Here is a 19582-nt window from a genome sequence, read left to right on the forward strand (position 1 = left end):
AATTCAAAGGTGTTATCGTCACATGCTCAGCGGCTTCAGTGTAGAAATGGCAATGAAATTAATGTGACAGGAGCTCCTCCAACGATGCAACATAAATAATCAAATGCAAACAAGAAAATAGTGCTAGAAGTCTGTATACATGTAAATAGAATATGAAATGTTCAAGAACAGAATATGAAATTAAATACGGTTTATTGCGGTGATAACTATTTCTATAAGTAAGTAGATTGCAAGATGACAAACAGATGAATTGTTATCAAGGCAATCTACTAATTTATGTAAGTAGTTATCACCGCAATAAACCGTATTTCATTCTGTCTTAATGTACATTATTTAATTTCATATTGTGTTCTTGTACATATCATATTCTATTGACATGTATATCGTGTATATAGTGCAGGTGTTTAATAGTCCTGGGATGAAACTGTCCTGGTGGTTTTTGTCCTAACGCTGCGTAATATTATTTAAGGAGTTCTTCCAGGTCCTCAGATGTGTCAGCTCGATGGCGTCAGACTCCAGAAATAATCTCCCCTCCCACATTAACCTGTACCCCCCCCCCCTGTGCAGGAAGAGCTCCCCCTACAGGACTCTGGAGCCGGTGCGCCCCCCCGCGGTGCCCAATGACTACGTCTGCAGCCCCACCAGGAATAACCCTGTTGCCGGGCAGATTCCCAGCCCCCCCCGCACCGCCTCCCTCCACCACCGCCCCCGAACACACAGGTAGAGGGAGGCGGGAAACAAACATGGCCGCCGCCTCCGCCTCCTCTTCTTCTCTCTAACGTCGTCTTTTCTGATCCAACATGGCTGCCTTTTTGTAGTTCTTTTGCGAAAGTACAGATTTTGTACTTGTCTGTTTGTCTAGTTTTGATGTAGACGATTAATTTAACATGGCCGCCGCTTCTTCTTCTTCGTCTCCCTAACGCCGTCTTCACTTCCACTCTGATCCAACATGGCTGCCTTTTTGTAGTTCTTTTGCGAAACGGCAGATTTTCAACTCGTCTGTTTGTCTAGTTTTGGTGTAGAGGCTTAATTTAACATGGCCGCCTCGTCTTCTTCTTCGTCTCTAACGCCGTCTTCACTTCCACTCTGATCCAACATGCCTGCCTTTTTGTAGTTCTCTTTCAAAAAGGCAGATTTTTTCACGTTTGTTTGTCGATTCATTTAACATGGCCGCCTCTTCTTCTTCTTCGTCTCTAACGCCGTCTTCACTTCCACTCTGATCCAACATGGCTGCCTTTTTGTAGTTCTCTTTCAAAAAGGCAGATTTTTTCACGTTTGTTTATCGATTAATTTAACATGGCCGCCTCTTCTTCTTCGTCTCTAACACCGTCTTCACTTCCACTCTGATCCAACATGGCTGCCTTTTTGTAGTTCTTTTGCGAAACGGCAGATTTTCAACTCGTCTGTTTGTCTAGTTTTGGTGTAGAGGATTAATTTAACATGGCTGCCTCGTCTTCTTCTTCGTCTCTAACGCCGTCTTCAATTATCCAACATGGCCGCCGCCTATCCTTCTCCGTCTCTAACGCCGTCTTCACTTCCACTCTGATCCAACATGGCTGCCTTTTTGTAGTTCTTTCGCGAAACGGCAGATTTTCAACTCGTCTGTTTGTCTAGTTTTGGGGTAGACAATTAATTTAACATGGCCGCCGCCTCTTCTTCTTCGTCTCTAATGCCGTCTTCACTTCCACTCTGATCCAACATGGCCGCCTCTTCATCCTCGCAGCATCAACTACTAACGGACTCATTCATTAATTTATTAACATTCACTTGCAGCTTCATTGACTCTCTGTTTATATGTGTTGGTGCTCTTGGTGGGAAAAGAAAAACTGTTATTTTAAGTTAATTTAAAGCTCTTTCTGTTCTTGGAAATAATTTAGAGCTGTCCTTTTTACTACTGTCGTTCTTCTCCCTTGTGAATCATTTGGTTCACAAAATGTGGAATATTTTCCTAAATCTGGCGTCTCACAGTGTTGGAAATCTTAATGTGTTTACCACGTGTAGTTTGCAGGTTTAGCTGACGACACCGCTCTTCAATTTACACATTTAACATTTTAATTTGACCAATTTTAATTTTGATTCAAATCTTTTTTTTAAATATTTAAAAAAACATCTGATCAAATTAAAAGTGATTGCTTAACTTTATTTAATTTTTTACTATTTTATTTATTTATAAATATGTTTAACTTGTTTCTTTATTTCATATATGTATTTGCTATTTTAATCAGTGAATATGAAAAATGTACACAACTGTCTGCCGTCCAATCACAGCGCAGCTCCTGGAATTGTTCTCATCCAACCAGCACCTTTCCTTTGTCTGTCAGCCAATCAGATTCTTTCATTTCTGCTGTGCCAACATTAACCCTCACTGCTGCTCTTCTTACAGACTCTGCTTTTATTCTGAAGGTTCTCTACAGGCAGCTGACTTCCTGTCTGCTTTTATTTTGTTGATTTTCCAACTTTTATTATTTGTGTTTCATTTTGCTCTAACGGCCGCCTTCTTCATGATGTGTGTGTGTCCTAAAGTGCTTAAGTTAAATGTGTGTGTGTGTGTGTGTGTGTGTGTGTGTGTGTGTGTGTGTGTGTGTGTGTGTGTATGTGTGTGTGTGTGTGTGTGTGTGTGTGTGTGTGTGTGTGTGTGTGTGTGTGTGTGTGTGTGTGTGTAGTGGCAGCAGTGGGGGTAGCAGCAGCAGAGAGAACAGCGGCAGCGGCTGTGTGGGACTCCCCATCGCCGTGCCAACACCCTCCCCCCCATCCACCTTCCCAGGTAACACACACAGTCGCACACACAGTCACACACACACACACACACACACACACACATCTGTTGATTGGTTTTAAATTGAACTTATATGGATCATATTAAAAGACAGATTTAAGGTTTATTTATCTCTTAATATCTTGTATAAAAAAAGTTAGTTTTAATTGTTTTTCAGAATAAATATCACTCTTTGATATTTACACTTAATTAACTCCCTGCTTCCTTCCTTCCTTCCCTCTTTCCTTCCTTCATTTATTACTTTATTACTTTCTTTACCTACCTACTTCCTTCCTACCTTTCTCAATCCTTCCTCCTTCCTTCCTCCTTCCTTCCTTCTTCCTTCCTTCCTTCCTTCCATACTTAATTTTCTCTTACTTACTTACTTCCTTCCCGCCTTCCTTTTTTCCTCAATCTTTCCTTCCTCCTTCCCTTCTTCCTCTTTCCTTCCCTCCTTCCTTCCGCCTTCCTCTCTTCCTCCCGTCTCCCTTGTTTCCTTCCCTCCCTGTAGTGTCTCCCACTGCAGGCCCCCCCAGCTCCTCCTCCACAGCTCCTAACTCCTCCCCCTCTCCTTCCCCGACTCCTTCCTCCTTCTCCTCCTCTTCCTCCACTGCCACTCTAACACACCCCGGCGCTCCCTTACTCCCTCAGTATCCCCCCCAACACTCCCCTCCTCCTCCTCACCCAAACACCCAATCAAACGCTCCCTCCTCCAACACTCACCCGTCTGAGGGAGATCCGCCTCCTCTCCTTCCTCCCTCTCCTCCCTCCTCTTCCTCACCTCCTCCTGATGAAGGTGAGTGTGTCCTCCTCCCTCACCTGCCCCCTTTCTCCTTATATGAAGAGAAATATCACCCGACACTAGTATGAACACTTTTATAGCCCTTATTTAAATCATTAGGTCCTTAAAGTTGTAAAATGCGCTTAAAGCTGAATCATCCATTAATTCTACTGAGCCGAGGGGGCGGGGCTTAATGGCAGGGGCGGGGCTTACGGGGAAACTTTACTCTGCTCTATACAGATGTAGCACCTCATTTCAGACTCCAGCTTACAGCTTCCTGCCTACGACCAGTATCGAGGAATGTTAAGCCCTCCCACTATTTTCCAAGAGGGCGTGGCCAGATTTTCAATTTCAGGTTTTAACCAGGAGATGGCGCTTCATTCACAAATACAGGAAGACAAGTTTCATGGACTTGCAGTTGTGTTTTGAAGAGCATTTGAACACATCAATATTTTAGATCAACTAAAGTATATCTAATCTTGTAATTCAATAATATATAGTCTTCATATAATAAATAATCATAATAATAATGTAAATGTTTACATTACACTTCTTTATTTGTTATGCTCATACTTTTACCTTTACAAGGGAGGGAGGCGTGTGGTGCAGTGGGTTGTGAGTTGGTATTCGGATCAGGAGGTCACAGGTTCAAACCCCACTGCAGTCAGCATGTCGTTGTGTCCCTGAGACGCTTCACCCCAAAGTGCTCCTGTGGGGATTGCCCTCAGTATTGAGTATGTAATAAAAGCGTCTAACAAGTAACATGTAATGTACAATCGTTTGCTTTAATATGCAGTATATTTTTTGTATATTTTTGTGTTTGCTTCCTCCTGCTCCCTTCCGGACACATACTGTATGATTTATTATTATTATTAATATGAAGATATTATTAAGATAAGATGTTACTTTGATTGAACATGTTAGTTTAGGATGTGCTGTCCCGGTAACTCAGAAGGCTCACAGGTCACATTCCAACCATCATTTAAAACAATAGGTGCTTTCACACCGTCTACAGTTTGATTTGTTTAGAGGGAGCTGCTGGAGAAGAAAGATCAGGGGGAGGGGGGGAGAGAGCTGTTAATATTGGGAGTCATGTCGTTACTTTGTTGAGAATGTGGCCGTGTAATAAGCGGGATAATGTGCAGCGACTTGTTCCTTATGGGGAAAATAACACCCTTCATGCAGATCAGGATCTGCCGACGAGGCTCCATTAAAATATAAATATCTTTAGTGAATTACTGAGTTTAGGCTCGTTAATAACTTTTGAATGAAGTTGAATACAGTATATTCATATGTGTCAGTGATTTCCGGTCAATTTGGCGAACATAAACATAAATGATCGAAGATGATGATTAAAAATCGAGAGCCGGGCTGCATTTCCTCCCGTTCGTTTCTTTCCGACTAAACAACATTATTTTGTTAAATAACAACATGGTGATGTTTTGTAAATGATTCCATGTCTCTTATTTAGCACAGAGTATGATATCCGTGACATATGGATCTGAACAAAGTTCCGCTGTACATCCAGCGTACTGTATCTGACTTTATTTCACATGAGCTCCAGTGTGGAACCCCACTGCACCCCCTGGTGGATCAATGATCCATTGCAGCTGGCTTCATTATAATTACATTTATTCATCACGGGGGAGGTCTCAAGTCAAGCTGGAGGTTTTCCCTTGAGCAGATCACGTACCAATCACGGCCCTCGCGTTTCAAACTGTCCGAAATTAGGTGCTACATCTGTAGAGAGGCGAAGTCACACCCTCCTACTTCCGCCCCATGGGACCTTATTTCTGAAAAATTATGTATTGAATTCAATGGAGAGAGAAAATGTATCTTTCGATCCCGTTTGAATTGTGCCATGAATTACAAATAAATAATTTCCATGTCAAAAAAGTCAGTTTGTCGTAAAACTGTTGAAATATAAGACTATGAAAAATATGCAACTAGAAAGACTACAAATCCCAGAATCCCGGTCCCGCATGCTGGCTCTTAAAGCCCTGTCACACTGTCCCGAAATTGACACCCGATGGACACACGATAAAGGAAATGTTCAAATTTGGCTGTGATCGTAGCAACATCGGGCCATTCGTGAGGGCATCTTAAGCCATCGTATGACCGCCGGTGGAGTTTCTCAGGCTCCGGCAGCAACTTCGTGAGCGGCAACTTCGTAAGGCACTCGTGAGGACATCTTGTCAAATCGTGTCATCTTCGTGTTATCATCGGTGCCATCGGGCATTCGCCCTCACTCTGATCGGGGCGAATGCCCGATGGCACAGATGATAACACGATGCCCTCACGATGGCCTTACGAAGGGCACAATTGACACACGAATTCAACACGAAAATGAACCTTCGCAAGGTCCTTCGGCAATTTTTTGGCATGCCAAAGATTTTGCCACCGCTCACGAAGTTGCTGCCGGAGCCTGAGAAACTCCACCGGCGGTCATACGATGGCTTAAGATGCCCTCACGAATGGCCCGATGTTGCTACGATCACAGCCGAATTTGAACATTTCCTTTATCGTGTGTCCATCGGGTTGTTTTATTGCACAACAAAATCATGTAAATATATTATGTAAATAACCCAATTTGTGTTCTGTGAAACTGAAAAGGATATAATATATTATTTTGAAGGACAGTTGACAGGAAGTTGTTGTTGTTATGGAAACAACATTACGGAGAAAACGTAATATTTTCTACATATAAAGACGGATAAAGTAAAGAACAAAGTCTGAAGATATCAGTACTGTATCATAGTACTGTAACATAATTGTTTTTGATACTTTCGTTGCAGTTGTATGTCTTAAATGTAATGTAAATGTTGCCTTCGTGTGTGGTTCGGGGCCATCTTCGTGCGAAATTCACAATTCCATATTCGTGTGTCCATCGGGTGTCAATTTCGGGACAGTGTGACAGGGCCTTTAGGAACCGACTAACTCCCCTTGTGTGTGTGCACAGCTCTCAACGTGCCCAGACTTGGAGTGATTTTCACCTCTTTGAATACTTTCCGCCTCATTCTGAAAGAAAGAAGTGAAATGTTTCAACATGACGACCGTCTGGGTGTGTGGTGCGAGATGGGACATGTAGCTCATTGAGCGGTTTCACACAAACAAAAGTGTTACTTCACAGTTTTACGACACATTTCAATTTTTTTGACTTGCAAAATTATATTTTAAATTGACAAACATCATATGTGTAATTCGTGGCACAATTCAAACGGGATCGAAAGATAATCTTTCTCTCTCCATTGACTTCAATACATACTTTTTCTGAAATAAGGTCCCATGGAGGAAAGGGAGGGACTTCGCCTCTCTATGAGCTCCATACGGGTACTTCTGCTCTGACAGCAAGGCATGATGGGTAATCTGTGACATTTTGCTCTCTAGAATCTCAGGGCATTTTGTCCACATGAGCCAATGAGCAGCTCTGATAGGAATGAACAAGCCCCGCCTCCTACGCTGTATCCAGTTCTTATTATCCATCCATGGTTAGCATGCTAACTGTGGGAATGCTAGCACTTTAGCAGAGCATCAGAGCTGCGTTCATTATGGGAGACGGTCAGTCACTAGAAATATTCCTCATTCAAATGTCCACATGTCTTCATTGGCCTAACACCACCCAAAGCCTATGGGCGTCCCTTCTTTGCCCCAACATAAGCCTCTACTGTCAGATAACATTATATAGTTCTTGTGGAAGATGATAAACAATGATTTTAGACGTTTGTTTTTCAACAGATCAAAAGACCCTGGTGTCTACAGTTTCAGTGCTTTCCTTGCTTTCAGATTCATTGAAGGATGAAGTGCTTCTGTGGGGGTCATGACCATTTTGAAACCTTAGGTCCTAAAGACCCTCTTGAAAAATAAAACGTGTCTTATATTGGGGTCAAAACGGTTTGTACAACCCTAACGTCTCTCTCTCCCCCCCAGGTAACACGGCGCCTCAGTTCTTCAGTATGAACCGTCCCACCCCCAGGCAACAGAACGCTCAGCTGGGCGGGTCTCTGCCCTACAGACGACCCCCTTCTGTCACCGGACAGCCAATCACAACGGAAAACCAGAATGGGGGGCCGTACTACAACCAGAGCCCAGGTGAGAGACATTGGGACAGTGCTGTAGTCAAGTCACCAATTCACGAGTCCAAGTCACTCTCGAGTCACCACTTTCCGAGTCCAAGTCTGAGTCACCTAGGGAGAGTCAAAGTCAAGTCCAAGTCTGAGTCACCTAGGGGGAGTCAAAGTCGAGTCTGAGTCACCTAGGGAGAGTCGAAGTCGAGTCCAAGTCTGAGTCACCTAGGGAGAGTCGAAGTCGAGTCCAAGTCTGAGTCACCTAGGGAGAGTCGAAGTCGAGTCCGAGTTGAAGTCTGAGTCACCTAGGGAGAGTCAAAGTCGAGTCCAAGTCTGAGTCACCTAGGAAGAGTCGAAGTCGAGTCCGAGTTCAAGTCTGAGTCACCTAGGGAGAGTCAAAGTCGAGTCCGAGTTCAAGTCTGAGTCACCTAGGGAGAGTCAAAGTCGAGTCCGAGTTCAAGTCTGAGTCACCTAGGGAGAGTCAAAATCGAGTCCAAGTCTGAGTCACCTAGGGAGAGTCAAAGTCGAGTCAAAGTCTGAGTCACCTAGGGAGAGTCAAAGTCGAGTCCGAGTCCATGTCTGAGTCACCTAGGGAGAGTCAAAGTCGAGTCCGAGTCCAAGTCTGAGTCACCTAGGGAGAGTCAAAGTTGAGTCCGAGTCCAAGTCTGAGTCACCTAGGGAGAGTCAAAGTCGAGTCAAAGTCTGAGTCACCTAGGGAGAGTCAAAGTCGAGTCCGAGTCCAAGTCTGAGTCACCTAGGGATTGTCAAAGTCGAGTTCAAGTCTGAGTCACCTAGGAAGAGTCAAAGTCGAGTCCGAGTTCAAGTCTGAGTCACCTAGGGATTGTCAAAGTTAAGTCCGAGTCCAAGTCTGAGTCACCTAGGGAGAGTCAAAGTCGAGTCCAAGTCTGAGTCACCTAGGGAGAGTCAAAGTCGAGTCAAAGTCTGAGTCACCTAGGGAGAGTCAAAGTCGAGTCCGAGTTCAAGTCTGAGTCACCTAGGGAGAGTCAAAGTCGAGTCCGAGTCCAAGTCTGAGTCACCTAGGGAGAGTCAAAGTCGAGTTCAAGTCTGAGTCACCTAGGGAGAGTCAAAGTCGAGTCCGAGTTCAAGTCTGAGTCACCTAGGGAGAGTCAAAGTTGAGTCCAAGTCTGAGTCACCTAGGGAGAGTCAAAGTCTGAGTCACCTAGGGAGAGTCAAAGTCGAGTCCGAGTTCAAGTCTGAGTCACCTAGGGAGAGTCAAAGTCGAGTTCAAGTCTGAGTCACCTAGGGAGAGTCAAAGTCAATCTTAGTGGATATACTTGTCTATTGAACTGCTGTGAAGCGAGTTTGGCTGCAATTCTTGTATAAAAGAGATTATATTTGGATGCCAATATTTTCTTATGGTAAAGTTTTCGTTTTGCACTTTTATTTTGAGAGTGATCGGGACTCTTCGTGTTATCGGCTGAATCTTTATTTATTGATTAGATCGCGTTACTCTGATGATTGTGTTCAACACAGCCTATATGTCTGAACTCGATCCTTAGAGTAATGTGTTACGGAGCCTTCTCTTCAATATTATTTCCACATAACGAGGATTTTGCTCTTTTCCAATGTGGAAGCAGAATGTGTGAAAGCATGCAGCACGATGCGGGGGGTGTCTCTAGACATCTCTAGACTGGAACAGCGGGGCCCGGTCCGTGAACTCGCAGGTGCACACGCCAGGACAGAGGACGTCAGACTCCAGAGAAAACTGGCTCGAGTCCGAGTCGGAGCGTCAATGTACAAGTCGAGTCCGAGTCATCGTGGGTTAAAAATTCCCGAGTCCGAGTCCGAGTCATCGTGGGTTAAAAATTCACGAGTCCGAGTCCGAGTCATCGTGGGTTAAAAATTCACGAGTCCTTGTCGAGTTACGAGTCCCAAAAATCAGCCCTCGAATCCGAGTCCAGGACTTGAGTCGGACTCGAGTGCTCCATCTCAATGATTGGGATATTATTTCGTGCATTTTCTGCACATAGAAAATGTTGAATCTAATGTAAAATGTGTGTGTGTGTGTGTGTGTGTGTGTGTGTGTGTGTGTGTGTGTGTGTGTGTGTGTGTGTGTGTGTGTGTGTGTGTGTGTGTGTGTGTGTGTGTGTGTGTGTGTGTGTGTGTGCAGCCTCCCCCCCCCCCCTCTCTGCTCCAGTTCAGTCCTCAGCTTCCTCTCATGGGCTTCGTGGCTCGAGTTCAGGAGACCAGTGAGTTATAACGTTTTAATTCTTGTTAATAACACTCTCTCTAATCAAATAAATCACATTTCATAAACTAGTCTCGGACATTTAGGTTTATTTCAGAAAGTGTTTTCAGGTATGCTTTAAAAAACAGTAATAATGTATATTCAAAGATGTTCTTGAGTGTTCCTGATGATGTTGTGTTTTCAGTCTCAGACGTCCCCCCTCCGCCCCACCCGGCTGCTGGGAGCCAATCAGAGGAGCCGCTGCTGAGCCCTCAGCCAATGGAGGAGCATGGTGAGGAAGAGGAGGATGCGGTGGTGGAGTACAGCGACCCGTACGCAGAGGAAGACCCTCCCTGGGCCCCCCGCACCTACGACGAGAAGGGTGAGCAACTCTTTAGTTCAGCACAGAACACACTCATGGGTCCAGGAGGGTCTCTGTTCAATCAGATGCTTTATTACCTGTTAGTCGTAATGAATAAATGCTTTATTACCTGTTAGTCGTGATGAATAAATGCTTTATTACCTGTTAGTCGTGATGAATAAATGCTTTATTACCTGTTAGTCGTGATGAATAAATGCTTTATTACCTGTTAGTCGTGATGAATAAATGCTTTATTACCTGTTAGTCGTGATGAATAAATGCTTTATTACCTGTTAGTCGTGATGAATAAATGCTTTATTACCTGTTAGTCGTGATGAATAAATGCTTTATTACCTGTTAGTCGTGATGAATAAATGCTTTATTACCTGTTAGTCGTGATGAATAATACTGCAGCAGGAATGCAAAATAGATGTAAGTACTCCCTGCTTCCTTCCTTCCTTCTTTACTTCCTTTCTTAATTTCTTCCTTCCTTCCTTCCTTCTTTACTTCCTTTCTTCATTACTGACTTACGTACTTCCTTATTTCCTTCCTTACTGACTTTCTTACTTACGTACTTTCTTCCCTCCTTCTTTACTTCCTTTCTTAATTTCTTTCTTCCTTACTTCCCATTACATTACATTGCATTTAGCTGACGCTTTTACCCAAAGCGACTTACAATAAGTACATTCGACCAGGAAGACACAACCTTGAAGAAAACAGAATCATAAAGTACATCAGGTTTCATAGAGCCAAACATTTCAAGTGCTACTCAACTGGCTTTAGATAAGCCAGTCCTTTATTAGTATATAAGTGCTTTGTTAATAGTTATATCGCTCGAAGTGGAGTCGAAAGAGATGAGTTTTCAGTCTGGAAGGTGTGTAAGCTATCTGCTGTCCTGATGTCAATGGGGAGCTCATTCCACCATCTTGGAGCCAGGACAGCAAACCCACGTGTTTCTGCTGATGGGAACTTGGGTCCCCCTCGCATCGAGGGTGCAGCGAGTCGTTTGGCTGATGCAGAGCGTAGTGCACGCGCTGGGGTGTACGGTTTAACCATGTCCTGGATGTAGGAAGGGCCAGATCCATTCGCAGCATGGTAAGCAAGTACCAGTGTCTTGAAGTGGATTCTAGCAGTTACCGGAAGCCAGTGAAGGGAGCGGAGGAGCGGAGTGGTGTGGGAACATTTAGGAAGGTTGAAGACCAGACGAGCCGCTGCATTCTGGATGAGCTGCAGAGGTCGGATGGCATATGCAGGTAGACCAGCCAGGAGGGAGTTGCAGTAGTCTAGGCGTGAGATGACGAGAGCCTGGACCAGAACCCGAGTCGCTTTCTGTGTCAGCTGGGGACGTATCTTCCTGATGTTGTAAAGCGTGTATCTGCAGCAACGGGTTGTAGCAGCGATGTTTGCAGTGAAGGACAGGTTGTTATCTAGGGTCACACCCAGATTCCTTGCAGTCTGAGTCGGGGAAACAACTGAGGTGCCGATGTTGATTGTTAGGTCAAGAGTGGGACAATCTTTTCCCGGAAGGAAGAGCAGCTCAGTTTTGTCAAGGTTGAGCTTGAGGTGATGAGCAGACATCCACTGAGAGATGTCAGCTAGACAAGCAGAGATGCGTGCGACGACCTGGGTCTCTGAGCGGGGGAAGGACAGAATTAATTGGGTGTCGTCAGCGTAGCAGTGGTAAGAAAAACCATGCGGGCTAATGACTGATCCGAGCGAGTTTGTGTACAAGGAGAAGAGGAGGGGACCAAGAACAGAGCCCTGATACTTGTAATAAACACCAGTGTTTGACATCAAAGTTCCAACTCTCCTCGTGTCTCTCTGAGTCCTGACTCTCCATTGCTGCAGAAGTTTCCCTTACAGTATTCACCCTAGCCGTGTAATAATGAATGCTACTGTGTTTGTCCCTGCAGTGGTGGCGATCTATGACTACTCTGCGGACAAAGAGGACGAGCTCTCGTTCCAGGAGGGCTGCATCATCTACGTGATCAAGAAGAACGAGGACGGCTGGTACGAGGGCGTGATGAACGCCATGACCGGCCTGTTCCCCGGGAACTACGTGGAGTCCATCATGCACTACGCCGACTGAAGCCTGCTTCCTGTTTGTCTGCGGTCACGAGAAGGTGTTCAGCCTCTCGGACCAAAAGGGAAAAGATACTCTGCATTCATAACAAATGAAATCACAAACAGAGTATAAATTATTTAGTTTTAATGATATTTCATTTCATTTTAACAAAAACATTTTCAGTTTTTGAGACACGTCGGTCTCACAACAGAGTACGCCAACAATTAGAAAGACTCCTTTGTTTATATCACTATGGAACACTTTAATGTTTTAGAATTTAGATTCAAATCAATTCACAAGAAGAGTAAAAATCGTAGTTTCAATAATATTTTAACACGTTTTTTTTAAGCAGCAGCCTGTTGTGTACGTACTCAACCTGCAGACTCACGCGTTTCACAAATCAGACGTTTCTAGGTTTAATTTCTCCCACAAAATAAAATAACTTCCACTTTTTAAAGTTATTCCTGCATCTCATTGCTCTTCTTCTAAGTCAGTCTTACTGATCAAATAGATCCACCTGAAGCTGTTTTAACTCTGTGTGTACCTGAACACAACGTCATGTTATTGATTTAATACGTCCCTCTGAGCTTTGCCTTATCAGAGAGCCTCCTTACTTTCTCAACAGCCTTATCTTCATCACAAAATGAAGGTATTTTGAAAAGACTTACAGATTAAATGTATGGTAAATGTACTGTACTTATAATATATCTCTTTATCAGGTCTTCTTAACCCCTCAAAGCTCACACACAACAGAATAAGGCCCCGGCCACAAGGAGACGATAACGAACCTTAGTCGATATCAAAAAAGTCTTCCGTCCACACGGAATCGGCTCAAGAAACGTGTCCGTCCACACGAGACCGCTCGACCCGCTGGAGACGCTGTAGTACATATACCGGGCCTGTAAGTGGCGCTGTACTTCCGCCACAAAATACACCAAAAGCAGCGAAGAAGACCCCCGAGCATGGTTGCCTGGTTGCCTGGTTGCCCTTCTGGTTATTCTCCGCGGTGGATTTAGCAACATGTAGTTCATGTAGTTCTCCAGGTCCACTTGTTGCTGATGGTTGTGGTCGAGGAGCTGTAGATGTTGCACTAACATCTGTATCATGGTCGGTCGCATCTGGAGCACGAACGCAGCCCTGTGATCCGCCTTTGTTGTTGTTGTTGTTGTTGGCGAAACGCATCAGCACTGACGCGGGGTGAGCAGGAGAGATGGGGAGAGGCGGGGCTATGGCGTCATCGATTCAGAAAATGATCGTAAAGGCGTAGACACGGAGCCGCAAGCGTTTCGTTACCAGACCTTCCCACTTTGGGATGCGTTATCGTTTCAGGGCTCCGTTTCCGCGGCTCCGTTTCCGCGGCTCCGTTTCCGCGGCTCCGCTTCGGCCTCGTGTGGACGAACCATCCATACGATAAAGAACTGTAGCGGATAACACCCGCTTCGTCTCCGTGTGGACGGGGCCTAAGAGACGTTAAAACTAAACTGCTATAGAAGAAAACAGCAGTGAGACTCAGTGAAGGAAATGGAAGTCATTAAAGGAGAAGTGAACCATAGATCTCAATAAATGTCAGTTTTCACCAGAAAAAACAACCAGTGTAAAAAAAAAACACATTATCTTTTGATTTATGAAGATTTTCTACAAAACAATCACCTTTTTTTTCATCAAAGCTGCATCTTATGTCATCATTTCAACTCATATATAAATCAAACATAAGCAATATTTAAAATATGATTTAAAGTCTCCACGGGAGGTTTTTCAACATTTCTATTTTACATGTATACCCCAAAGTATTGATATTTAGACAATAAGAGCTTTATTTACAGAGGGACAAAGAAGTAGAAGTTTTAACAGAAGGTTATTTGTGTTAATTTAGATCTAAATATATCAGATCAGTGGAGGGTTCACTAATCTATACCTAACTACCCCAGTAATTAACACATAAGGTGTCACTTTATTTTCTGCCCTCTGAGCCTTTTTCCTCGTGTTTTATTGGTGTTACCTGAACACAACGCCCGCTGAGATTGTGACTCGTTGAAGTGATGAAGTTTACAGTGTGTGTGCTGCATGCCTGATATACATTTATATATAATAATTATGATTATAATAATAACAGTTTTATAATCTTTGTATTTTTCTTTGTTTTTTGTTTCACCATCTGGCTCGTCTCAGCTGGAGGTGGTTTGGTTGTAATAGCCCTTTAAAAAGTGTGTGTGTGTGTGTGTGTGTGTGTGTGTGTGCGTGTGTGTGTGTGTGTGTGTGTGTGTGTGTGTGTGTGTGTGTGTGTGGTGTGTGTGTGTGTGTGTGTGTGTGTGTGTGTGTGAGCCCCCCCTCCTGTGGACTGAAGTGACTTTGGACCTGAAACAGTGTTTTCTTGTTGTTTATTGTTATTTAACAGGAAGAGTAAAAAAAACAGAGTACGCCAACAAATACAACCAGACTCCTTTGTTTACATCCCGAACATAGTGACATCACTGCGAAACACTCACGCTCCTATTGGCTAGCGCTCCAACACATTGTATATGATAGGCTAAGGGGCGGGACATCTCCTATCGGTTGACCAATCACAACAGAGCCGGCCAGCTAACCAATCAGAGCAGCTCTGGTTTCAGACAGAGGCCGTTTCTCAATCTCGAGGATACTGGCTTCCAAGCCAATATTTCAAGGATGCTACGTCATCGAGTGCCGCCGTAGTACCGTTCCAATGTCCAGCATACTTGGAATTCCACCGAGGCTGCGTCCTTGGTTTGGGGGAAATTTCGAGGCTGCACATGGGTAGACTTTGCGTCCTTAAAATCCCCACAATGCTTTGTTATCGTATTGTGGACGTACTCAAGAATGACATCGTGAGGTATTTATTTTCGGTACAGTTTATGTTGAAACCGTTAGAGAGAGTGGCACACTTGTTAGCCTGTTCCATTCTTCTTCGTTTTCCGAAGCCGTGGCTTGGAAGTATACTTGCTTCGTTTCTGAAGGAAGTGACTTGGAAGTACGCGACTACCAAGCCAGCATCCTTGAGATTGAGAAACGGCCAGAGGGTGAAAAGAGATGCTGCAGCACAGGCAGGATGGAGCATGGAGACATGTCACAGTAGAGACACTACATATATTCTTTGTATTTAGTTAGTTACTTAAATTCCTTCAAACATAATTAATTATGGGTTAGGGTAATGTTGTGAATCGAGTGGCCCATGGTGGTGGTGGGGTTATGGTATGGGCAGGCGTATGTAATGGATGACGAACACAGGCCACTCGATTCACAATATTACCCTACCCCTACCCCTCACACCAGATACTGACTGGTTTTCGGACCCTCCCAGACCCCCCCAATAAAGCAAAACTGCACGTTTCAGAGTGGCCTTTTATTGTGGCCAGCCTAAGGCACACCTGTGCAATAATCATGCTGTCTAATCAGCATCTTGATATGCCACACCTGTGAGGTGGGATGGATTATCTCGGCAAAGGAGAAGTGCTCACTATCACAGATCTTTCAGATTTGTGAACAATATTTGAGAGAAATGGTTATTTTGTGTATTTAGAAAATGTTTTAGATCTTTGAGTTCATCTCATGAGAAATGGGAGCAAAAACAAAAGTGTTGCGTTTATATTTTTGTTCAGTGTATAATATATGAATAAATATGTAAAACTGTACGTTACAATATGAACAATAGTGTCGTAATGTTCATTCTGAAAAAGCTCTCCTAGGTTAAGTGATTAAAGCCAAATAGGTAAATACAAAAACATAAGAATACAGTTGTATTCTTGTTGGCGTTCTCTGTTTCTCTTCTGCCTGAAGTGTCCCTTTAACGGAGTGAACCGGTTTCTCCGGCTGATTTCACCAGGAAGCTCCTCCTTCTTCCTTTATCTGAAACCAGCTCTATGAGTGTTTCTCAATGTCGAGGAAGGATGCTCCAGAGCCACTATTTCAAGGATGCTACGTCATCGAGTGCCGCCGGAGGACTGTTCCAATGTCCAGGATCCTTGGAATTCTACCGAGGCCGGCGTACTTCGTTGCGGGAAATGTTGAGGCTGCACATGTGTAGACTCCGCGGTCTTGAAATCCCCACAATGCTTTGCGCACGGACCAATTTCCAAAATCTTTGGCGGAAAATATAAGACGGGCCTCTCATATGACGCACACCTGCACACTTGCTAGCCTGTGAAGCGTCCTCGACATTGAGAAACACTGGCCGTTTCTCAATCGCGAGGATGCTGGCTTGGTAGTCGCATACTTCCAAGTCACTTCCTTCAGAAGCGAAGCAAGTATACTTCCAAGCCACGGCTTCGGAAAACGAAGAAGAATGGAACAGGCTAACAAGTGTGCCACTCTCTCTAATGGTTTCAACATAAACTGTACCGAAAATAAATACCTCACGATGTCTATCTAATTATGAACACATTTTTGGTGATAACAAACTCTCTCTAGGTCGTCCTCAGACGAGCCCTCCATCGTTGCTTCCAGTCATCCCGGTTCTCCATACATCTGGCCAGTTCATTGGTACTTTGTGCTCCTACGTCATTCTTGAGTACGTCCACAATACGATAACAAACAAATGTAACAAAGTCACATATTTACCAACACATGTTCTACGCCACTACATACTTACATTTAAATGTATGCTGCCTCGGTTCAGCCATTCTCCGCAAGGGTTTTTGAAATTGGTCCGTGCGCAAAGCATTGTGGGGATTTTAAGGACGCGAAGTCTACCCATGTGCAGCCTCGAAATTTCCCCCAAACCAAGGACGCGGCCTCGGTGGAATTCCAAGTATGCTGGAGATTGGAACAGTCCTTTGGCGGCACTCGATGACGTAGCATCCTTGAAATATTGGCTTGGAAGCCAGTATCCTCGAGATTGAGAAACGGCCACCCTCTGTTGGAAACCACTATGAGATGAAAGCGTTTTAATTTCTGCCGGATGCTCCTGGTGGGAAGTGATGTCTGGAGAAACTGATTTATAAACTCGACTGAAAGCACATCCTGTTTTGTAAGAAAAAAGTGAAATGACTCAGTAAATGTTCAAACAACTTGTCTGTGTCTTCTTTCATCTCACAGGAAGTCCAGATGCTTAAATATTAGTTACTCATTGTGTGAACTCTAGCTGTTCCCTGATGTCTACGGGGAGAACGGGAAGTCACAACAGACACTATAACCAGGAGATAAAAAGAAAGAGGAAACTGATTTGCCAAAAACTAAAAGAGGGCCAAGTTACAAGCTGAAGACAGAATAAAACAACTTTCTTACAAAAGAAAGAAAACCATAAACACTGTAAACAGATGCACACTCGTCAAACCAGTAAACACTAGTGATGGCGAGATGAAGCCTTGAAGCTTCTAAAAGGGTTCATCTCATGAGGCTTCATCTGAACAAACCCCCTGTTGGTCAAAGAGTGTAAAATAGGCCGATATGACATCTCAACAGTGAGATCTTTATATACCGAGTTCCCAATAGCTGCTTTCACACCAAGTACTTTGCCGTACTTAGTGCCCCGGCACTTAGTAGCCCCATGGAACTAAGTACCGATCGCGTTCACACCGCAATAAGTCCCTGAGGGAGGATTAGGCAAATGAGCAGCTGATGTCACTTCTTCTGCTTTGGGCTTACTGGCAGGCCGCAAACCACTTCACGGCGTATACTGCCACCCGGAGTCCCCGGCCGGAAGTCCCCGGAGTTGGGGAAGGCTTCAGTAGAAGCTGCTGGGACTCCCAGCAGCAAATACAATGGCGGCTTCACAAAACTTTTCAGAGTTTTACGGGGTGTGGTTTGCAATTCGCCCAGCCAATATAAATTGGTACTTTTTTAGTACCACCTCTCTAGCAGGCAAAATGGGGGTAAAAGTTCCCGGCACTAATACCTCATTCACACCAACGCAACTCCGGTTCAAGCTCCGTGCTAGAGCTTTTCAGGTTCAGAACCGGTTCTTTGGTTTAGCGGAGGCTCTTTTCACACCGCCCAGAGTCCGACCGGTGCTGCGTCATTGCGTCATCGTTTGCGTCATGACGTAACCGTTTGCGTGTCTGCTTCATAAAGCCAAACCGCGCGGAAACCCCTCACAGCTGACAACAACAACAATGGCCGATTGTGCTCCAGCTTCCTCTGTGCCTCTTCGGAAGACCAGATTCCCAGCAGGTAGCTGGTCTCTTCAGTGGACCACTGCTGCTTGTTAAGTTTCTCCATCATTGTGTACAAGCTGGATAAAACGCGGGCTTTTTGTTGTTGTTCAGGAGTTGATCCCGCCCCTGCCCCCGCCTCGACGTAAGCGTGACGTATGCGGTGCTTTTGTGCTGGCCGGACTATTTTTTGGTGCTTGAAACGAACCGGATTCCGGAGCTAAGAGGCTACTCCGCTGCGGTGTGAAGAGGAAAACCCGGTGCTTTTCAAGCTCCAGCTCCGAACCGGCCCTGAAACACCGTTGGTGTGAATGAGGTACTCTTTTTGGTGTGAACGCAACATAAGGGGTACTAACGGAACTAAACGGGAAAAGTACGGGGAAAAGTGCTCCAGCCTAATGAGGCCTTAGATTAGAATAACTAAATAAATCATATCTTCATGTGATCAATTTATATCAATATTGTATTTATTCCAGTTTATCAGTGGTGATGCCTTCAAGGTATTCAGAGAATACCCTGGAACACTCAGATAAAACAAACACAACATCGATTTAATTATGTTAAACAACCAATCAGATATTGATCTGGGAAGAATATCCTTCAATAAGGTATTCTATATCCTTGATAGAATGCCCTCACACTGAGTGAGAGCGTACGTTTGGATTGACAGTTTGATCAACCAATCATATATTGATTTGTAGGCAATGGGCGTGTGGGTTGCGCTGGAGCAGTGTTTCTCAAAGTGTGGTCCGTTTGCGCCTCCTAGTGGTCCGTGAGTATATTGATATGACATTTATTAATTTATTTAAGTTTTCCGCACTCTCGTGGTAATATCTCCGCAATGGAGCAAGCTTAAGTTTCGATAGCATGCTATAGCCCAGCGCCACACCTTCGTCAAACATGTTGCCACTTGTTTGTACCATTTTCAGGCGATTTGTAATCTGCTCTAGAAAAACGATGTGTTTTTGAGGATTTCAAGAAGCATATAAAACAAACAAATGTCGCGTTCACACCAAAAAGAGCCGGAACAAAAATGTGTTCGTCAGAACCTTTTTACCCCCTTTTCCGTCCCTGCTAGAGAGCAGCTACTTTCGTGATAGAAAAAGGTTCCTATGTCTGATTGGCTGGGCGGATTGCAAACCACGCCCCCGTAAAACTCCCAAAAAGTGTTGCGAAGCCGCCATTTTATTATCCTCGCATTAGCATTATTAGCCTTAACATTAGCCCAGCGCTGAGATGATACAGACTAATTTATGGCAACACA

The 19582-nt window shown here is 44.3% G+C and overlaps 1 protein-coding gene across 3 annotated transcripts; it reads left to right on the top strand.

Annotated features, from left to right (window-relative positions):
• Positions 1-571: 571 nt before the first annotated feature.
• Positions 572-14789, top strand: LOC117560194 (abl interactor 2-like; the record flags this gene model as incomplete). 3 transcript variants are annotated; one of them, XR_004571126.1, is given in 7 exon segments in its annotated part: positions 572-720; positions 2664-2764; positions 3267-3551; positions 7464-7625; positions 9732-9810; positions 9994-10170; positions 12063-14789. XR_004571126.1 is itself a non-coding variant. In XM_034237018.1 (6 exon segments), coding segments are annotated over 6 exon segments (867 nt in total), but the record flags the coding sequence as incomplete, so codon positions are not given.
• Between the last annotated feature and the right edge of the window lie 4793 nt (positions 14790-19582).

This window comes from Gymnodraco acuticeps, unplaced genomic scaffold (assembly GCF_902827175.1).
Source record: "Gymnodraco acuticeps unplaced genomic scaffold, fGymAcu1.1, whole genome shotgun sequence".
Classification (NCBI taxonomy): domain Eukaryota; kingdom Metazoa; phylum Chordata; class Actinopteri; order Perciformes; family Bathydraconidae; genus Gymnodraco; species Gymnodraco acuticeps.